General features: G+C 37.3%; 1 protein-coding gene across 7 annotated transcripts in view; it reads left to right on the top strand.

The window, feature by feature from the left end:
• VEPH1 (ventricular zone expressed PH domain containing 1) overlaps positions 1-20,745 on the top strand; it is a 274,555-nt gene that overhangs the window by 70,070 nt on the left and 183,740 nt on the right. For 5 of the 7 annotated variants that reach the window (XM_063602997.1, XM_063602998.1, XM_008956082.5 and 2 more), the window contains one exon: positions 4,017-4,191. In XM_063602997.1, coding sequence (XP_063459067.1) covers positions 4,017-4,191 — 175 coding nt within the window. Of the gene's footprint in view, positions 1-4,016; positions 4,192-4,445; positions 18,762-20,745 lie in introns of those variants that run through there. The other 2 variants (XM_063603000.1, XM_063603001.1) reach the window with 1 other exon arrangement.

Below are 20,745 nucleotides of genomic sequence, written 5' to 3'. Positions count from 1 at the left end.
TGACCCAGATAATTCCAGAGATGAAATAGTTTCATGGGCCTGAGATCTCCTCCTTTACCAACTCCTTTTGCTGCCCTTGAAAGTGAAGCTCAGCCACTGGATGTTGTTTGGTACCTGTTAGGTCCATGGGACCCTCGAACCCAAGAAAATGCAACCCAAGAAATTGCATAGGTGAGACTGAGATGTTTGGGGAATACCCAATGCTCTAATAAGTAACTTTTTTGAATGTAAATCAAGGGAGCAGGGACAGGATATGATTATAATTGAGAAAAATGACCAAATCAATTAGCTTTTCTAAACACCACATGTTTGATCAGTATGTTAACAAAAAGAGGATGCTCAATGTTGTGTCATTATTTTGGCATGTTTGTCCAGCACCACTAGGAAAAATACTGGATCTGATGAATGGAAACTTCCAATGAGCAGAGAAAGGGATTCAGTTATAGGGCAGGAGTGTTCTTTTAATCAGGTTTCACCATGGTCTACCTGAAATATCCCTCAGGATCTCTCTCTGCTCTGATCTGATTTTGTGCCCATGAGTGGACACTCTAGTTTCTAATCTGTCTCCTAGGTATCCTGAAAATGTGAAAGGGATACCCTAAGTCTGACCTATGAAAGCCTCTCACTGGGGTTGAGTGCACTGGCATGCCTGGTTATGTACCAGCCTTTTGGAAATCCTTTGGTGTGAGTTAGCCTTAGTGGGTCCAAACAATTTTGTGTGTTCCAACCAAGCATGTGCCCTGACTTCTAAAGCTGAGCACTAACCTCTGGGGAAGGGAGCAGCCAGCCTCTCAGAGAGGTCTCAAAGCTCATCGTATCAGTAATGATCCAGTCAGATCAGGCCCAATTAAATTCACTGGGAGGGGAGACAATCTAGACAAAGGCATTCAGGGAAGTCGTCAGAGGATACTGGCTATGGGCTATGGTTCTGATACTTCCGTGATGTTAAGAACTCTAGGATGGATAGGCCAGAGACCTACTGAGAGGAACTGCTATATAGACGCATGATTTATCGCCAAAGAATAGCATCAGAGCTTTCAACACGACTGACTTAGTAGTGGGATATCAGGTTAGGTTATGGAGTACCTATTTTCTCTGCCCAGTGGTCAGATTGGCCCCTGAGTCTGGAAAATGGATGGAACTGCAGGAATGGATTGAAGATTTATCAGTTCTGTTTTTGTTTCTAGTGACTGGGGAGGCAGGGATGCTTAAGTGCAAGATATTTAATTGGCTCATTTAGAAATCTTTAGGAATATAACTGGCCTCAGGCACAGCCTAAGGCATTGGGCTCAAATGATATTACCAGGATCTGGTCTCTCAGATAGAACCATGTTTCCTTGAGTCTCATACAGTTTCTCTCCTACTGAGGTCACAAGATGACAGCAACTACTTTTGATCCTCCCTTCTCAATACTTTAAATACAGCAGGAGAGAGAATCTCTTTCACAGAGCCATTTTATGGCTCCTTAATTATAATTTGGTAATGTGTCCTTCCTTGAACCAGGGAAATGTGATTCTCTCATTGATCAGTGTCTGAGTCACTTGATCACCTTTAAGACCAAAGGTAGAGATGCCTTCATTAGAAGCACCTGGACAGTTCCACAGAGGAATTAGGGTAGAGTCTCCAGAAGAAGTATAAATGTATATTGGGCAGGAGTGTAAAAGGCTGATGATATGGAGATCAGAGAAAAATCATAGAATGTTATTTTCTGTGACTTCAGGAAAGATTTATGGACTGGATATCAAGATATGAATGCTATCACTCCCAAAACTCATTAGCTCTTTAAGGAACATACATTTGAGTGCCTTACATATCCCATAATATTTATTTTACCTGATTCCCATACTTAGTGTGAATAGACAAGTCATCTTCCTGACACTGTCACCACCGTTTTTATATTCTTGGCTGCATTGACTCCACCACTGTGTGTCGTTGTCCTTCGTACAACCCTAAGACAAAGGTTGTTTATAAAATGCATGCATACAATATGCAATCCTGTATTCATACTAACTTTTGCATCTATTTAAAAGAATAGCTAAAATCTGTAATTATATAACTGTGCTTCTTTTTCAGAAAAGAGGTCATATCATATCTTGATGAATTCTCTCCAAATACAACCCTGTAATCAGAATCCAGAGCAAAATTAAAAATTAATGAAATTGAGCATATTTTCATGTTTTGGAGCTTTATTTTGTAACGTGTCTGTTTAAGTCCTCTGTCTACTTTTCTGTTTGATTGCATCTTCTTTTTCTTATGGATTGGAAGAGTGTGTATATATATTATATATATAAATAATACTTTTATATTTATAATATATATTATAAATATAAAATACATTTATCCAAAGGTTTACCAGTACCCAGAACATATTATAGATATCTTCTTTCACTCTTTGGATTATCTTTTCACTTTTTAAATGATATCTCTTGATGACTAGAAGTTCTTGATTTTATCCACTTTATGACTTTTTTATTGTTAATTATTTTTGAGTTAGGTTTAAGGAAGTCTTTGCCTACTCTGAGGCCATCGAGATATTCTCCTGGGTTGTCTTCTCTGTCTTGTTTTATTTTTCACCTTTAGATCTGCAATCTATCTGAAATTGATTTTAGTTATGGCAGATATAGGGGTGGGGATATGTTTTTCCCCCATGTAAATATCTAATTGACCCAATTGCCCCATTTCTATGGCTCAGGAATTGTTTGTATCAATGACAATTTTTATCTCATGTCTTTTCTTTTGTCCTTATTGTAAGATTTGATGTATAAAGGTGGAGTTCTACATTTCATTCTAAGAATATAGTTTTCTCTTTAAGCCACAGGGAAAGTTAAAGAATGTAAGTGGTCCTGGCTTTGCATTGTATTAATCAGGATACAAGCTCAGCTACAAAACAAAGATCTGAATATAACAGTGGGACAAGCAACACAGAACTTTGTCTGTCATCAAATAATGCAGGAGTAGGATCCAGGGCTATTTCTCCCAAACACGCTGTGCACTGCACAGTTTTTTTTTCTACAGTTAGTCTGAGAGGTGGGGTTGATGGCCAGGTGTAGTGAATATGTACCATTCATTTTTAAGAAAACAATTTGTTGACCAAAACATTATGTGGTAGAAAAAAAAAGAAAGCAATTTGTATTTTCTAAATATTATTCCCTAATTTGGTAACTAAATGCTAATAGGACTACTTTATATGTAAGGATATTTATATTCAGTCACAAAGTAAATCAAGAAGAGAATTATTTTAGGATCCGGAATACCTTTAGGTTTTAATCTTACATTCATTTATTTTCTTTCCTCTGAATCTAATTAGCTGAAACTTTAATTTTTAAGATAGATATAGGCAAAAAGCGACTTGTTCAACATTCCTTAGGTTTTTTTCTCAAGTGTAAATCTGACAAGTGATTCCTGTTATCAGTGGCCCCCGATTACCCTAAAGATCAATGCCAAACTTCTTAGCCTTGTATGCCGGACCTTTCATAATCATGCCCCTGTTTACCTGCCCCGTCTCTCCCCTCACCTCCCACTCCAGTTTTCTCACACATACCACACTTCAGCCATCCTGAGCTATTTACAACTCTCCAGTGCCATCAGGTACTCCCTCACCTCAGTCTCTGCATACCTACTCTTCCTTCTTTCTGTCTACTCCCTGCCTTGCCAGCACCCAGCCATCTCTTATTCATCCATGAGGTCCCAACTAAGACATTACCCCCTCCAGGAAGTCTTTCTTGACATTCCCCAAGACTGGATTGAGTGCTCCTTCTCTGCTCTCTTAGCACCCTGCCTTTTGCCCATCTCGGCTGTCATCAGTTTATGCTGTTAACTGCCTGTTTGTCTTTAGGTCTCTTAAACAAAACCAAGAGTTCCCAGAATTCCCAAATACAATATAAACAGGGCAAGGCCTGTGTTTTCACAGCTGTACTCTGGTAGCTTAATCCAGTAAATATTTTTTGAATGGGTGAATGAATGAATAAATGAATAATGAGTCACTTATTATTTGTGGCTTTCTTATATTTCCTCAGAATTACAACCGACCCCCAGTGATGGCATTAGCCATCCCCATTGCAGTGAAATTCCTCCACAGAGGCAACAAGGAACTGTGCAGGAATATGTCTAACTACCTGTCTCTGGCTGCAATTACCAAGGCAGATCTCCTGGCTGATCACACGGAAGTTATAGTAAAGAGCATACTCCAAGGTATGGTGCGAAAGTTGAGCTTGGGGACATGTTTTGGGAGATATTTAAAAGTATTTTCATGAAGCATTTATGGTTTGTGGGAAGCAAGACCTAGAGTATTAGAAGCAAATTAATTTCTCTGTTTTGCTGCTAGTTGACCTGTGAACATGCAAAAGGTTACTTAATCTGGCTGTCTGTGTCCCTTCCCAAGGCAGATGAATTACTTAGACTCATTAAAAGAATTGTAAGCATTCTTCCAAATCTGTGTTTCTCAGTTTGAAGAACTGCATCTCCGTGCTTCTGGTCACCTGTTCAACTACCAACTGTGGAGATCTTATCTCTGTGTACTGAGTGGAACACGTCACTCAGTGGGGTATGAAAAACCTGTCTTCATTTGGTTCCAAAAGCAAGAAATGTCTTTTGTTAGATAAAATACATCAGAAAATGTGTAATGACTTCTTAAATGTGAACATGATTTGGATAACAAGCATAAATACTAGCATAAAAAGCCAAATAGTACACCTCTATTAATTGTTACAACATTTGAATGAATGAGAAGCTCAAATTAGTTCATGCAAAATATTCTCTTTGTCTTCTTTTATTTTCTTTGGTTTCAGATCAATCAAAAAACATGTTTTTGAACTTGGAGTCAGAGAACAATATATGATATTAATTGATGTGCATCCAAATGTCCCCAGTTCTCATTAATAAAGATGCATGAGGCCCATGAGTATCTCAGCCCACAGTTTACTGCCATAACCCACCACATGATAAGGTTGATCGTCAACCCTCTGTAAAGTGCTCACAGTCCAATTAATTCTTAGGGTCCCCAAGGGTGTCCTATGTGTGCTGTCTTCCCAAGGTATCCAGACCAATCCCCAAGCCCATACTGCTATTTTGTCCATGCTTCCTGGCATAGCATGGTGGGGTGCTGTCCTCTTCCACCATGCAAGCCCAGCAGACCCTAAGGCCACTGCCATGCAGGTCCCAGGAATGGACTCCACTCCTGGGAACTCCGTGCTGCCCTGCCAGTGACGGCAGTCTTTGTGCTGAACCACTTGAAGCTTTAGGAACAACCAAGTCCTTAGCCCGGTAATTCAGTGTGGCAGCCTGTGGCAGGATGGGAAAGAACACTAGCCTTTCTCCTCAGTGTTACATCTTGGTAGAGAGGCCCCAGAGCAGTGCCAAACTGAGTTGCCATGTTTGCAGTAACATAGATGGTTTTTCAGTAGAACAGAATAGAGAACCCAGAAATAAAGCTGCACACCTAGAGCCACCATCTGATCTTTGACAAATTCAACAAAAATAATCAGTAGGGGAAGGACTCCCTATTCAACAAATGGTGCTAGGATAACTGGGTATCTATATGCAGAGGAATAAAACTGGACAACTATCACCATATACAAAAATTAACTCAAAATGGATTAAAGACCTAAATGCAAGACCTCAAACTATAAAAGTCCTCAAGGAAAATCTAGGAAATATCCTTCTTGACAATAGCCTTGGCAATAAATTTATGGCTAAGTCCTTAAAACCAATTATGACAAAAACAAAAACTGACAAGTGGGACCTAATTGAACTAGAGAGCTTCTAGACAGCAGAAGAAATTATCAACAGAGTCAACAGACAACCTACAGAATGGGAGAAAATTTTTGCAAACTATGCATCTGAAAAAGGTCTAGTATCCAGAATCTATAAGGAACTTAAGCAATTCAACAAGCAAGAAACAAATAGCCCCATTAAAAAGTGCAAATCAAAAAGTTAGAAAGACCTCAATTTAACAACCTAACAGCATAACTAAAAGAACTAGAGAACCAAGAGGAAACCAAGTCCAAAGCTAGCAGAAGGCAAGAAATAACCAAAATCAGAGCTGAGCTGAAGGCGATTAAGACACAAATAAATTTAAAAGATCAACAAATCCAGGAGCTAGCTAGACTAATAAAGAAGGTAATAGAGAAGCTCCAAATAAACACAACCAGAAACAACAAGGTGATATTACTATTGACCCCACAGAAATACAAACAACCATCAGAAGATATTATGAACACCTCTATACACATTAACTAGAAAATCTAGAGGAAACTAATAAATTCCTGGGCACATACACCCTTAAGACCTAACCAGTAAGAAATTGAATCCCTGAACAGACCAATAATGAGCTCTGAAATTGAATCAGTAATAAATAGTCTACCAATCACAATAAGCTTGGGACCAGACAGATTCACAGCTGAATTCTACCAGATGTACAAAGAAGAGCTGGTACCATTCCTGCTGAAGCTATTCCAAAAAATTGAGGAGGAGAGACTCCTCCCTAACTCATTCTATAAGGCCACCATCATCCTGATACCAAAATCTGGCAGAGACACAACATAAAAAGAAAACTTCAAGGCAATATCCTTGAACATTGATGCAAAAACTCTCAACAAAATACTGGCAAAACAAATCCAGCAGCACATCAAAAAGCTTATCGATCATGATCAAGTAGGCTTTATCCCTGGGATGCAAGGTTGGTTGAACATATGCAAATCAATAAATGTGATTCATCACATAAACACAACTAAAGACAAATCCAATAGATGCAGATAAGGCTTTTGATAAAATTCAACACCGCTTCATGTTAAAAATTCCCAATAATCTAGGTATTGAAGAAGGATACCTCAAAATAGTAAGAGCCATCAATGGCAAACCCACAGCCAACATCATACTGAATGGGCAAAAGCTGGAAACATTACCACTGAAAACTGGCACAAGACAAGGACGCCCTCTCTCACCACTCCTATTCAACATAGTGTTGGAAATCCTGGCCAGAGCAATCATGAAAGAGAAAGAAATATAGCACATCCAAATAGGAAGAGAGGAAGTCAAACTATCCCTATTTGTAGATGACATGATCCTATATCTAGAAAATGCCATAGTCTCAACCCAAAAAGCTCCTTAAGCTGATAAACAACTTCAGCAAAGTCTCAGGATACAAAAATCAATGTACAAAAGTCACTAGCACTCCCACACACCACCAGTAGCCAAGCTGAGAGCCAAATCAGAAATGCAATCCCATTTACAAGTGCCACACACACACACAAATAAAATACCTAGGAATCCAGCTAACCAGGGTGTTGAAAGATCTCTATAAGGAGAACTACAAAACACTCCTCAAAGAAGTCAGAGATGACACAAACAAATGGAAAAATATTCTATACTCATGGATAGGAAGAAACAATATCATTAAAATGGCCATGCTGCCCAAAGTAATTTATAGATTCAATATTATTCCTATTAAACTACTAATGACATTCATCACAGAACTAGAAAAAATATTTTAAAATTCATATGGAACCAAAAAAGAGCCTGAATAGCCAAGGCAATCCTAAGCAAAAAGAACAAACCTGGAGGCATCACACTATATTACTTCAAACTGACTTCAAATAGGGATATAGTAAGCAAAACAGCATGGTACGGGTACAAAAACACACGCATAGACCAATAGAACAGAATAGAGAACCAGAAATAAGGCTACACACCTACAACTATCTAATCTCTGAAAAAGCTGACAAAAACAAGCAATGGGCAAAAGACTACCTATTCAATAAAAGGTGCTGGAATAACTGCCTAGTCATATGCAGAAGATTAAAACTGGACCCTTTCTTTATACCACATACAAAAATTAACTTAAGATGGATTAAATACTTAAATGTAAAACCCAAAACTATAAAAACGCTGGAAGACAACCTAGGCAACACCATTCTGGACATAGGAATGCGCAAAAATTTCATGAAGATACCAAAAGCAATTGCAACAAAGGCAACTGCAACAAAAGCAAAAATTGACAAATATGATCTAATTAAACTAAAGAGCTTCTGCACAGCAAAAGAAACTATCAACAGAGTGAACAATCTAGAGGATGAAAGGAAATATTTGCAAAGTATGCATCTGACAAAGGTCTAATATCCAACATCTATAAGAAACTTAAAGAAATTTACAAGAAAAAAATTACAAAGTGGGCAAAGGACATGAAAAGACACTTTTCAAAAGAAGACATACATGCAGCCAACAATCATGAAAAAAACTCAACATTACTGATCATTAGAGAAATGCAAATCAAAACCACAATGAGATACCATCTCACACCAGTGTATTATTAAAAAATAACAGCTATTGGCAAGGTTGTGGAGAAAAAGGAATGCTTATACACTGTTAGTGGTGATTGGTCCTCAAAAACCTAAAAACAGAACTACAATCAACGCAGCAATCCCATTACTGGGTATATACCCAAAGAAATATAAATTGTTCCATCATAAAGACACATGCACACATATGTTCATTGCAGCACTATTCACGTTAGCAAAGACATTGGAATCAACCTAAACGCCCATCAATCATAGACTGGCTAAAGAAAATGTGATACCTATACACCATGGAAAACTATGCAGCCATAAAAAAGAGCAAGATCATGTCCTTTGCAGGAACTTGGATGGAGCCAGAGGCTATTATCCTTAGCAAGCTAACACAGGAACAGGAAACCAAATACCGCATGTTGTCACTTATAAGTGGGAGCTAAATTATGACAATACCTGGACACATAGAGAGGAACAAAAGATACTGGGGCCTATTGGAGGGTGAAGGGTGGGAAAAGGGAGAGGATCAAGAAAAATAACTAACAGGTACTGGGCTTAATACCTGGGTAATAAAATAATCTGTACAACAAACCCCCATGACACAAGTTTACCTATATAAAAAAACTGCCTATGTACCCCTGAACTTAAAGAAAAAAAAAAAGGCGGCAAAGGACATGAACAGACACTTCTCAAAAGAAGACACAAAAGCAGTCAACAAGTATATGAAAACATGCTCTACATCACTAATCCTCAGAGAAATGCAAATCAAAATCACAATGAGGTACCATCTCATACCAGTCAAAATGTCTGTTATTAAAAATTCAGAAAACAATAGATGTTGGCAAGGCTGCAGAGAAAAGAGAATGCTTATACACTATTTGTGGGAATGCCCATCAGTTCAGCCACTGTGGAAAGCAGTTTGGTGATTTCTCAAAGAAGTTAAAATAGAACTATTATTTGACCCAGCAATTCTACTACTGGGTATATATACCCAAAGGAAAATAAATCCTTCTACCAAAAAGACACATGTACTCATATCTTCATTGCAACACTATTTACAATAGCAAAGACATGGAATTAACCTAGGTGCCCATCAACAGTGGATTGGATGAAGAAAATGTGGTACATATACACCAAGGAATACTATGCTACCATAAATAAGAACAAAATCATGTCCTTTGCAGCAACGTGGATGCAGCTAGAGGCCATTATCCTAAGCGAATTAATGCAGATACCACATGTTTTCACTTATAAGTGGGAACTAATCATTGGGTACATGTGGACATAAAGATGGGAATGATAGACACTGGGGGACTGAAAGAGGGGTAGGAAGAGAGGGACAAGGATAGAAAAACTACTTATTGGGTACTGTGCTCACTGCCTCTGTGATGGGTTCAATTGTACCCCAAACCTCAGCATCATGTAATATAGCCTTGTAAGAAACCTGCACATGTACCCTTGACTCTGAAAGTTGAAAAACTAAAATAAAATAGATTATTGTTTTATCTAAAGCTGTCTTTCCTTCCCCTGGGCTCAACCATTCACCCAGGAGTTGGGGTTACCAACAAATTAATACTTTAATTCTCAAAATGCCTATTGCCTTCCAAGAACTAAAGTTTTGTTCCTAACTTAAGCTCATTGTACCAGACATTCCTAAGGTGGGTTCTTAGTACCATTGCAAGACTGCTGACCAGCCACCCCAGTGGTCTGCCAGGTATGTCTGAACTCCAGCTGAGAGTGGAAATTTATCACTCAACCTGTGCTTCCCTCTAAAGATTTGTCATTAATAATACTAGTCAGTATTTTCATTTCCAATTTCCTTTGGCCACGGGATTAAATCACCAATTTCACTTTATATGTAATATTAAATTTGCTTAAAGCCCATAAAAGCAATTATGTTTTTTTCAACACCTTGGCTACATTTTTGAAACAAATTTTATAGGAATTTAAAACACTTATACACACCACACATTTTAAAACCATGATAGTCAGACTTGCAAATAACAGATTTATGAAAAAAAAATGAATTACCCCTTTATTGCTGCCAAGAACTTAGCTCATCTCTTTGGGTTTTTAAAAAATGCTTTTTCGATGACAATGAAATCTTTGAAACACAAAGTACACTTTCTAAATTCACTGCAAGCATTTGAAATAAACAAATAATTTGGTTTATTTGATCTGGCACTATGAAAATTATCATAAAATGAATGGTAATTTGACCTGTAAAAGGTTGGGGCTACATATCTCAGGGTTTGGAGTTTTAAGACTGATGTGACTGTAAAACTCCATTATCACTCACAGGAGCCCATCAAACTTTAAGTTGCAAAGCAGAAGGGATCTTGCTCTCTCTGATTAGTAAGTTTTCTGCTCTGCAATTCTTTGTCTTACATCCCCTACCAGACAGCCTGAGGAGTCATCATGGGGTTTCTTTTTTCATTACTTATAGTTTTTCTCCTCTTTAGATCTTCATTGCCTTGCAGTACACTAATCCTTATTTTCCCATGTTTCTACTTCTATAAAATACATTGAATGGTCATCCATTCAATGATGATGATGATAATTACAATAACATTAATAATAGCTACAATGGCTAAAATTTACTGCATGCATTTCTGATGCCAGATACTGTATTAAGCCATTTATACCGATTATATCATTCAATGCCCACAAGAACCTCATAAAAGAAGTCCTATTATTATCCCATTTTACCAGTTAGTAGTATTTTAGGTAACAGAAACCTACAGATGTAAACGACTTGATGATGAGGAAGAAGAGAAAGAGAAAGAGGAGCAACAACAACTCCTCCTTGGCACACATGCCTGCAAAGTCCATGAGCATACCAGACTTCCCAGATGGTTGATTCAGGGCTCAATGGTGTCCCAAAAGTCAATTCTCAGCTCTGCTTCCTCAGGATGGGTTTTACTTTTGCGATTGGTGTAGGCCTCTACAGCTTCCAGCTCACATCATCATGAATACCAATTAAGAAAAAGAAAGTTCACATCCAGCCTCTTTTTTTCTCTTTGATCTGACACAGGCCACATGAACATTTCTGAACCAATCCATCATTATTTCCAGGGGATACTGTACTGCAGTTGGTCAGGCTTAGGTCATGAGCCACCCTCAAAGCAGGGAATGGGAGTCGGCTGCAGCAAAGCCACATAGATTGGGAGTAGAGGAGGAGTAGATCCCCAAAAGAAATCCAGGACTGTTGCCAACAATAGGTGAATGAATAGTGGGAAATGAAAGAACACAAATGTCCACTATATCATTTTGTAAGTGAGCAAGCTGAAGCTTAGAGAAGTTAAAAGCAAGATTCAAACCCTGACCATTTCACTGTAAAGTCTACTTTCACAATGTAATCTTAGCACCACCAAATACACTAGTTGTATTTTTATTTTCCCAGCCTCTGTTTCCTCATATGTACATATAGATGTTTAGACAATGACATGAGATAATGCCAAAACATAGTCAGCTTTCAATAAATATCAGCTAAGGTGATGATGAGGATAATCATACTTGCCTTCCTATATTTGAATCCCTTTATTGCCAGGGAACTCACTCACTGTTTCCTGTGACAACCCACTTTATCTCTGGACAAAATTGAGTACTAGACATTTCTTCCTTTTGTTGAATTAGAAGTTCTCCCCTTGTGGCCTCCCACTTTTGACTAAGGCCCTTTTCTTGGGCCTAATAAACCCTCGTTCCTCTTTCACATGACAAACTTTCAAAAACTAGCTCCGACTTTCATATCTCACCACTCATTCCCTTTGCACTTCCCTCTTTTCCTCCTCAGGCATAACATTCATAGTTTCCCTCTCAGCTTGCTCACTCAGCAGATGATGACTTGTTTCTGCATCCATTTGCAAGATGTACCCAGACCCCCGCTCTGCTTGGCTGCCCTCCCCTGCATGTGCTCTGATTTGCTTGCTTATGAGGACTAAAATGGATTTATCCTCCCTATTAATACTGTATTTTCCTTAATGTAACCTAAAATCAAATTCAGTTTTTTGTCAATCACACAATCACATCTTTGATTTCTCTTGACTTATATTTGAAATCTCCAAATTTTTAAATATAAATTGTCTTAGTATATTCAGCAATTTCTGCCATACTCTGTGTTTAGCAGGCTTTTTGTCTTATGCAAGTACTTACTTTTAATTCTTTACACTTTTCTTTCATGAGATTCACCCATTGCTTTGGCATGCAAAGATCTTGTTAGATGTTTTTTCATCTCAGTGTATCTGCAGCTCTTCCAAGGTTCTTGTCACCCGTAAATTTTATGAGCAGAGCCACTCTGGTCTTCATTTTAAAACACTGATTAAAAAGTTGATGAGATAGGGCCAGGAGACTCTTGTGCTGTGGCAGGGGTGTTTGCCTCTTAGACTTGTTTGCTATTATTTCCTTGATCATATTTTTAACAATTGTATTATATGCATCCATTTGCATCCTGTGCCTGATTTCAAACCAAATGCTCTTTTATGCTTATGAGTGAATCATGAGAGACTTTGTCCAAGGGCTATGTATTTATCCCTGAAGGCAAATATTTCAATAGTTCTAAGCCAATTTTTGCTACTTCTTATTATTAATGGTTATATATAAGTAATGTTTAGTTTTACATTAAGTTTAAGTACACATTTATTTTATTCAAGTTGTTTAGAGTTATTTTGTCTGTTTTGTATTCTCTGAATTCTCCCAGTAAGTGGTAATTGTAAAAGGTCTTACTTCTTACTTCTTGGAGGAAGGATTAAAGGTATAATTGGAATGTTATCTTGATTCATACTTAAAAGTTAAGGGGATAGAAAACTTGAATATCTCTATACCAAATAAGACAATTCTGTCAGTATTTTAAAATCAACTCACACACAAAAAAATTTAAAAACATACCAATTTAGTTTTACAGGAAAATTATAACAAATATACAAAGAACAGATCATTACAATCTCTTTTAAACTTTCCCAGATAACTGAAACAGAAAAACATTCTCCACCTTATTCTACAGGGCTAGTATAGCCAGGATATCAATACCATGATATCAATACCGGACAAGGACAGTATGAGAAATAAAAATACAGGTCCATCTTAATTATGAACATAGATGCATAAATCATAAATAAAAGTTTTAGCAAAATGACTCTAGCAGTGCTTAAAGTAAATAATAGTTAACATTTGCTGAGTGCTTACTATATACCAGGTACTGGCCTTTTAACCTATGTAATTCTCTCCCAATATCTTATGAGGGAAAAACTAATGTTAAGCCCACTTTATAAATGCGTAATGACCTAGTTGAGTTTCTCCCACAAATGCAGGATGGCTTAATATTCGATATAATTCCACACTGCAAAAGACTAAAGAGGAAAAACATCATGTGATTAGTAAAAAGTATCTCATAAAATTCAGTACCTCTTTGCTCATGAAAACAAAATTCAAACTAGTAATTTTGGACAAATTTCTTAACATGATTAGAGGAGATATATAGATAGATAATGATAGAGCACTATATATATAAATATATATATATTTCACTATATACATATAGTGGAACAGTAGAAGCATTCATTTAAAGTCAGGAATGAGATGAGGATACCAATATATCTACTTCTATTTACTGTGGCACTAGAAGCCCTAGCCTAGACAAGAAAAATAAATGAAAGTTATAACAATCAGAAAGGAAGGGTCAAAACAATCATTATCTCTAGAAAAATGTGATAATTGTCTACAATAGAACATTTAAATATTCTGGCTGGGTGTGGTGGCTTGCACCTGCAATCCCAGAACTTTGGGAGGCCAAGGTGAGAGGATCACTTGAGCTCAGGAGTTCAAGACCAGCCTCGGGAACATAGCAAGACCTCGTCCCTACTAAAAATCAAAGAATTTATCTGGGCTTGGTGGTGTGCACCTGTAGTCTCAGCTACTCTGGAGGCTGAAGTGGGAAAATAGCTTGAGCCCAGGAGGTTGAGGCTGCAGCAAGCTGTAATTGTGCCACTGCACTCCAGCGTGGGTGACAGAACAAGCCCGTCTCAAAAAAAAAAAAAAAAAAAGTAAATATTCTCCAGTCAATTTTAAGACAAAATAAGACAAATTTCAGTAAAGTGCTGGAAGTGAGATCAATTTAGAGAAACTAGTTTTTTTCTTACATACTAGTCATAATAAATTGAAAATATAATATTAAAAATATTATTTAAAGTAGAAAAATATACAATACCCACAGGAAAATGTAGCTTTTGAGAATAAAGTTATAAAAGTGTATTGAAAGCAATTAAATAAGAAAATGGAGAAATACACCGTGTTCACTGATGGGAGAGTTTGATGTGGCAAAGATGTAAATTTTCAATAAATTTAGTGAAATTTTGATAAAATAGCAACAGAGGTTTCCATGAAAGATGACAAGCTGATTTTTAAATTTACAAGATAAAGTGAAACAGATAGCCAAGACAGTTTCACAGAAGGAGAAGAAAATGGGAGTTGTTGGGGGAGAGGAAGAGGCAGTAATTTCCGTACCAGATATCAATATATTATCAAATCATAATAATCAAGACAGTGTAGCACTAGTGTAAGATAGGTAAATAACCCATGAATAGAACAGAGAAGCAAGAAACAAATCCGTACATATATGGAAACTGTATATATGCTAGGGGAATATTGACAATAGAGAAGGACAGACTATTCAATAAATGGTTTTGAGACAATTGTCCACATCACAGCATGCATAAATTAATAGCAGATGGAATAAGACCTAAATACATAAAACAAATCTAAGTCTCTTCTTTAGTAAAATTTTAAAAATCTCTCAGCAAACAAGCAATAAAAGGGAACATCCTTATTCTGATAAAAGGTATCTATTAATACTAAACAACTAAACTAAAATTACACTTATTAGGGAAATATTAATGTTTCCCCTTGAATTAAAAAATAAGATAAGGATGTCACTTGGTGTATTAGTCCATTTTCATGCTGCTGATAAAGATGTACCTGAGACTGGGCAATTTCCAAAAGAAAGACGTTTATTGGACTCACAGTTCCACGTGGCTAGGGAGGCCTCACAGTCATGGTGGAAGGTGAAAGGCACTTCTTACATGGTGGTGGCAAGAGAGTATGAGGAGGTAGTGAAAGCTGAAACCCCTTATAAAACCATCAAATCTCATGAGACTTATTTACTACCATGAGAATAGTATGGGGGAAACCACCCTCATGATTCAAGTATCTCCCACTGGGTCCCTCCCACAACATGTGGGAATTATGGGAGTACAATTCAAGATGAGATTTGGGTGGGGACACAGAGCCAAACCATATCACTTGGGCAATGAATTTGTTTTCTGCTTAAATTATATCAGGGGTAAAATGTGATGTTTTGTAACATCAGAACCTTTTTAGAAAAGAAAGTAGTTTTCCAGTGCTCCCGAATAAGTCTCCAAACTTGTTCTTTGCCATATGAAAACGGTCTGTAATGCCTTTTCAGTACTGATAAATAAAAGCACAACCAATGCTTAGTGCAGCACAAGTTAGCATATCTTTCACTCAAGAAGCTGAAAATATTATTGAAGACCCTACAACTGCAATGGATTATCTGAGGGTTTATAGGGAAGCCCTTTTAAAATTTTGATGTGAAACTCCATAGTGCAATGAACACCGTTGCTATTTAATCTAAAAGTAGTAATGTCCCTTTTTCTGCATTTCTGAATCAGTGATCATAATAAAGAAATATGCCTCACCATCAATATGCCTTTTACATGCTCCTCTGGCACAAGTCACAAAATGACTTCAAATGATTGGAAACTTAAGTAGAAAGTCTTTGGGAAGAAAATGTAACATCTCATCAAGAGTCCAAATTCCTTTTATACTTGCTGGAAATGACCTGGAAAATACTGTCTAGTTAATTATGATAAATTCAGCTCATTTTTTCTCTGTGTGAGACAAATTTCAAACCATTGCTTGGTGAGCAGTCTCAGAAAAATGGAGATAGAAAATTGTCCCCCCCCATTTAATATGACAGTTATAATATATGTGATGTAGGATGTATGAGACTTAAATAGATAAAATATCTATGTTTTGTACAATTCTGGGCCCATAGTTCATCAATGGTTACCATGATTTCTATCATCATCATCATCATCATCATCATCATCGTTCTGGTTGTTTTTGTCATCACCAATTGAGTATCTGCTGTGTACCAGGTCCATATTAAAAGACTGGAGGCAGGCTGGGCGCTGTGGCTCACGCCTGTAATTCCAGCACTTTGGGAGGCTGAGATGGGCAGATCACTTGTTGTCAGGAGTTCAAGACCAGCCTGGCCAACATGGTAAAACCCCATCTCTACTAAAAATACAAAAATTAGCCAGGCGTGGTGGCACACACCTGTAGTCCCAGCTACTCAGGAGGCTGAGGCAGAAAAATCACTTGAACCTGGGAGGCAGAGGTTGCAGTGAGCCGAGATCATGCCACTCCACTCCAGCCTGGGAGACAGAGTGAGACTCCATTTCAAAAAAAAAAAAAAAAAAGATTGGAAGCAGAACCATATCCACTCATGGAGTTTCATAATCTCTAGGGAAATGCTTAACCATTAAAAATTCATGATACAATTATTCTTAAAGGAAGTGGTTTTTAAGTTCACCATAAAACAAGTTGTTGGGAAAGAATTTATTAATCAAATATTCTAGGAAACAAGCTACTAAGCAATCTTATTAAGAATATTCAACCTGAATATTTATACCCATAGAAAACTATTAAATGTAAAGTTATAAAAAGACAATGCACATATGGATCAAGGAATAGAGACGTCTTAAAACAGGAAAAGACTTCTAAATTGTTAACCAAATCTTGTATCTGATCTAACTCAGAGTTTGCACCTTCTTGACTTCACCAGTAGATGCTGCTGTGAAGTAGAACAAGGCCTGCATAGATTTGGACATTTGTGTGCTGAACTCTGAAAATGACTTACCCACAATGGAAAAGAATCCTTACATTCATTTATTTGTTCATATTTTTCTTTGCTTGCTTATTTAGTTTCAATCCACTGAAAACAACTTGGAAAAACATTTTTTAAGATAACTATCTTATTTTCAATATAACTTCCTGGTTTATAAAACACTTTTTTGAAAATTATCTGCTTACTAATCTTTCAACAAGGTAGGCAAGTCTTATTATCCCTAAGTTCCTGACTAATTTGAGACTCAGAGAGATTACTTGACAGGCCTGATTTCTTATAGTTATTAAGTTAGTAGGTGATGGTGCCAGGATTTGAATACTGGATTTCTGACCCCAAACCCAGCAAACTTTTCTGCTACACTCCAGATTTATAAAACTTGATGCAAGGATCAACGATAGGAGTGTTCATGTTCACTGAATCCAAGAATACATCAATGAACATATACAATTACTTTAACCAAGACTTTAACCTTAGGAGTGCATTTCTTAAGTGGCTGAAAGACAATGCTGGAAACATTTGGCCTTAGTAAAACTCAGGGAAGAGATTTCTAATCTAAGATTTGACAGGAAATGAAATAAAAATCAATTATAATTTCTTGTTTGTTTGCAAATCTAATTCTTTGTTAAAGTGAAGTCAATCAAGTAATTGTAAATAGAAAGCTCTACAATTCTACACTATATGCTTGGTAGTAAAATGTTCTGAATATATTTTAAAGGTGTTAATACTTATAAGCCAATTTATATTGTAATAGACAAGGAAAATAATATCATCTGTGTTTAGTTCATATATTATCTCTGCCAAAAAATTAGCTCTGCTGGAGATATATACATACATACTAGAGTGAAAAACTGTTCCAGTTTGCCTGGGACTGAGGGCTTCCCAGGACATGGAACTTTCAGTGCTAAAGGTGGGACAGTCTTAGGCAAACCAGGACAGTTGTTCACTCTACACACACAAATGATATTATTTATATGTATATATATATTACATATTTATTACACATACATCTTTCCTCCTAATAGCTTGAGTCATCTTGCACAATTATTTTACTATGCTGTAATATGGTGATGTTGCAATAAGTATTTGGTAAATGAAAATGTGTGACAATGTGCTAACATAAGCCCGCATGCTGATACTTCTCTTTAGATATTTTATCTCAGTTTTGCACGTTTCTTATTTCCTCCTTTTGCTAACACCTATATATTCTCAAACTCATTAAATGTTATTGCTTAGTTGTTGTTGTTTTTTTAAGTCAGATATCCAACTTCCTGAGAATTTGTAAAATGTATTTTCCAAGTTTAGGTTATGGGTGTTTTAGAGAGAATAAAGTGCGTAGTTGTTTTTGTTGTTGTTGTTGTTTTGTTTTGTTTTTTTGAGATGAAGTCTCGCTCTGTTGCCAGGCTGCAGTGCAGTGGTGTGATCTCGGCTCACTGCAATCTCCGCCTCCCGGGTTCAAGAGATTCTCCTGCCTCACCCTCCTGAGTAGCTGGGATTACAGGCGCACGCCACTACACCCAGCTAATTTATGTATTTATTTATTTTGAGACAGAGTCTCACTCTGTTGCCAGGCTGGAGTGCAGTGCCGTGATCTGGGCTCACTGCAACCTCCATCTCCCAGGTTCAAGTGATTCTCCTGCCTCAGCCTCCCGAGTAGCTGGGACTGCAGGTGCGTACCACCATGCCTGGCTCATTTTTTGTATTTTTAGTAGAAACGGGTTTCACCATGTTGGCCAGGATGGTCTCGATCTTCTGAGCTTGTGATCTGCCTGGCTCAGACTCCCAAAGTGCTGGGATTACAGGCTTGAGCCACCCCGCCTGGCTGTAGTTTTTTAAATTAAAATAAAAATTACTGGATCAAAATTAGATTGAGTGATCAACCAACTAAAAGATTAAACACGACAAAAGTATATTTTTCTCTCACGTAAAAGAAGTCCGTGGGCAGGCAGCTCAGGGCTGGCTAGATGGCTTCACAATGATCAGGAACCCATGCTTCTTCTGTACTGTTGCATGGAGTCTCCTGGTCTAAGATGGCTGCTGAAATTCCAGCCCATTACCATATTCCAATCAGACAGAAGGAGGAAAAGAATCACATATAATATTTCAGCGTTGGTCAGAACATAGTTATATGGCTGCATCAAGCTGCAAGTAATGTTGAAAAATATAGAATTTACTCTGAGTGGTCACATGTTCCACTAAAGCTAGGATTCTGTCATTTAGAGAAAGAGAGAAAATGAATATCTGGGAACAATTAGAAGTCCCTAGAACTCCTAGCTAGACTTACTGCTCTAGCAGATGAAATTTCTACTTTTTTAACCCAAGTATTATTTTATTTTCTTCTATTTGTTTGTTCTTCACCCTAAACATGTAATTACTTAAAAAAATTAAAAGTTTTCTTATATTAAATTCTGTCAGCATATGAGTTTGCATTTATCTCGGCCTGCAACATCTGGCATCACTTAAACATGTATAATTTGTGTTGCAGCATGTAAAGGAATTTAAATCATGCCTAATTTTCTGCTTAAGTTTTGGGTCTAGTTTTCCTTCTTCCAGCTGGGAGTTCAAGTCATATAGACAATGGCTAGACAGGGACTTTGCATGTGCCCAGTGTGCCTAGAGCCTTGAATTATGTGATCTCCAAGAGTCTGAGACTGGCCTATCAGCCCCTAACTACAAGTGATTTTCTTAGAGGCTTAGCCTTGTTTGTGGGTTTCACAAGTGGAATGAAGCTATACTTATATGATGAACATACTCAAAAATTATTAGATTCATGGAATTTTATTGCTGAAAGGCACTGAGTCCAATCACCTCCTTTTACTGAGAAGATGCAGAGGAGTTATGTAACTTGTCTGACACCTAGCTAGTTAGTTACAAAATTACTCCTGGTCCTATTCTCCAAACCTCATGAAGAGGAAATGTCCTGTGGTTGTCCATGCCCTATCTTTCAGAGGACATATCATCACCGTGGGTCCACCACATTTCAGAATCAGCTTTGTGAGGCCCTTCTATCAGCCCTCACATAGAATCTACAGGAGAATACTAGTGTGGTGGGGAAAAGTTACCTCCCCATCCACAGTGTGAAGGGGCTTGACCTCTCCCTTCTGAGTAAGTAAGAGAATGGGGTGTGCTTTCAGGGCAGGAGTTCTTTTCCAGATTCTTAGGTCTCCCAAATAACATTCCTAAGCCATGTCTTGCAGCATCATGTGTATCTGAGGAACTGTGATGATTCATGTTTGGTGTTTGTTTTTATGTTACACAGTACAGAAAGTTGTATAAGCTCCTAGAATTGTCAAATGGGAAGAGTCCTAGAGATTCTTATTTCATCAATTCCTTGATTTCTCAGCTGAGAAAACTAAAACCCACAGAGATGAATTGACTTGGCAGAGATAATATTTCTTGCTTATGATTTATAGGAAGCCAAACTTAAAACAAGTCTATAGTTGCTCATTCCTAACAATATTAACCATGCTGTTTACATAATAGTATCTGAAAACTAATTGCCTACTTTAAATGAAAAGAGAAAAGTACGAGTTTGCTCCAAAA

Source organism: Pan paniscus, chromosome 2, assembly GCF_029289425.2.
Source record: "Pan paniscus chromosome 2, NHGRI_mPanPan1-v2.0_pri, whole genome shotgun sequence".
NCBI lineage: Eukaryota > Metazoa > Chordata > Mammalia > Primates > Hominidae > Pan > Pan paniscus.
The sequence above is the reverse complement of the archived record's forward strand: the minus strand, read 5'-3'. Positions and strand labels throughout refer to the sequence as shown.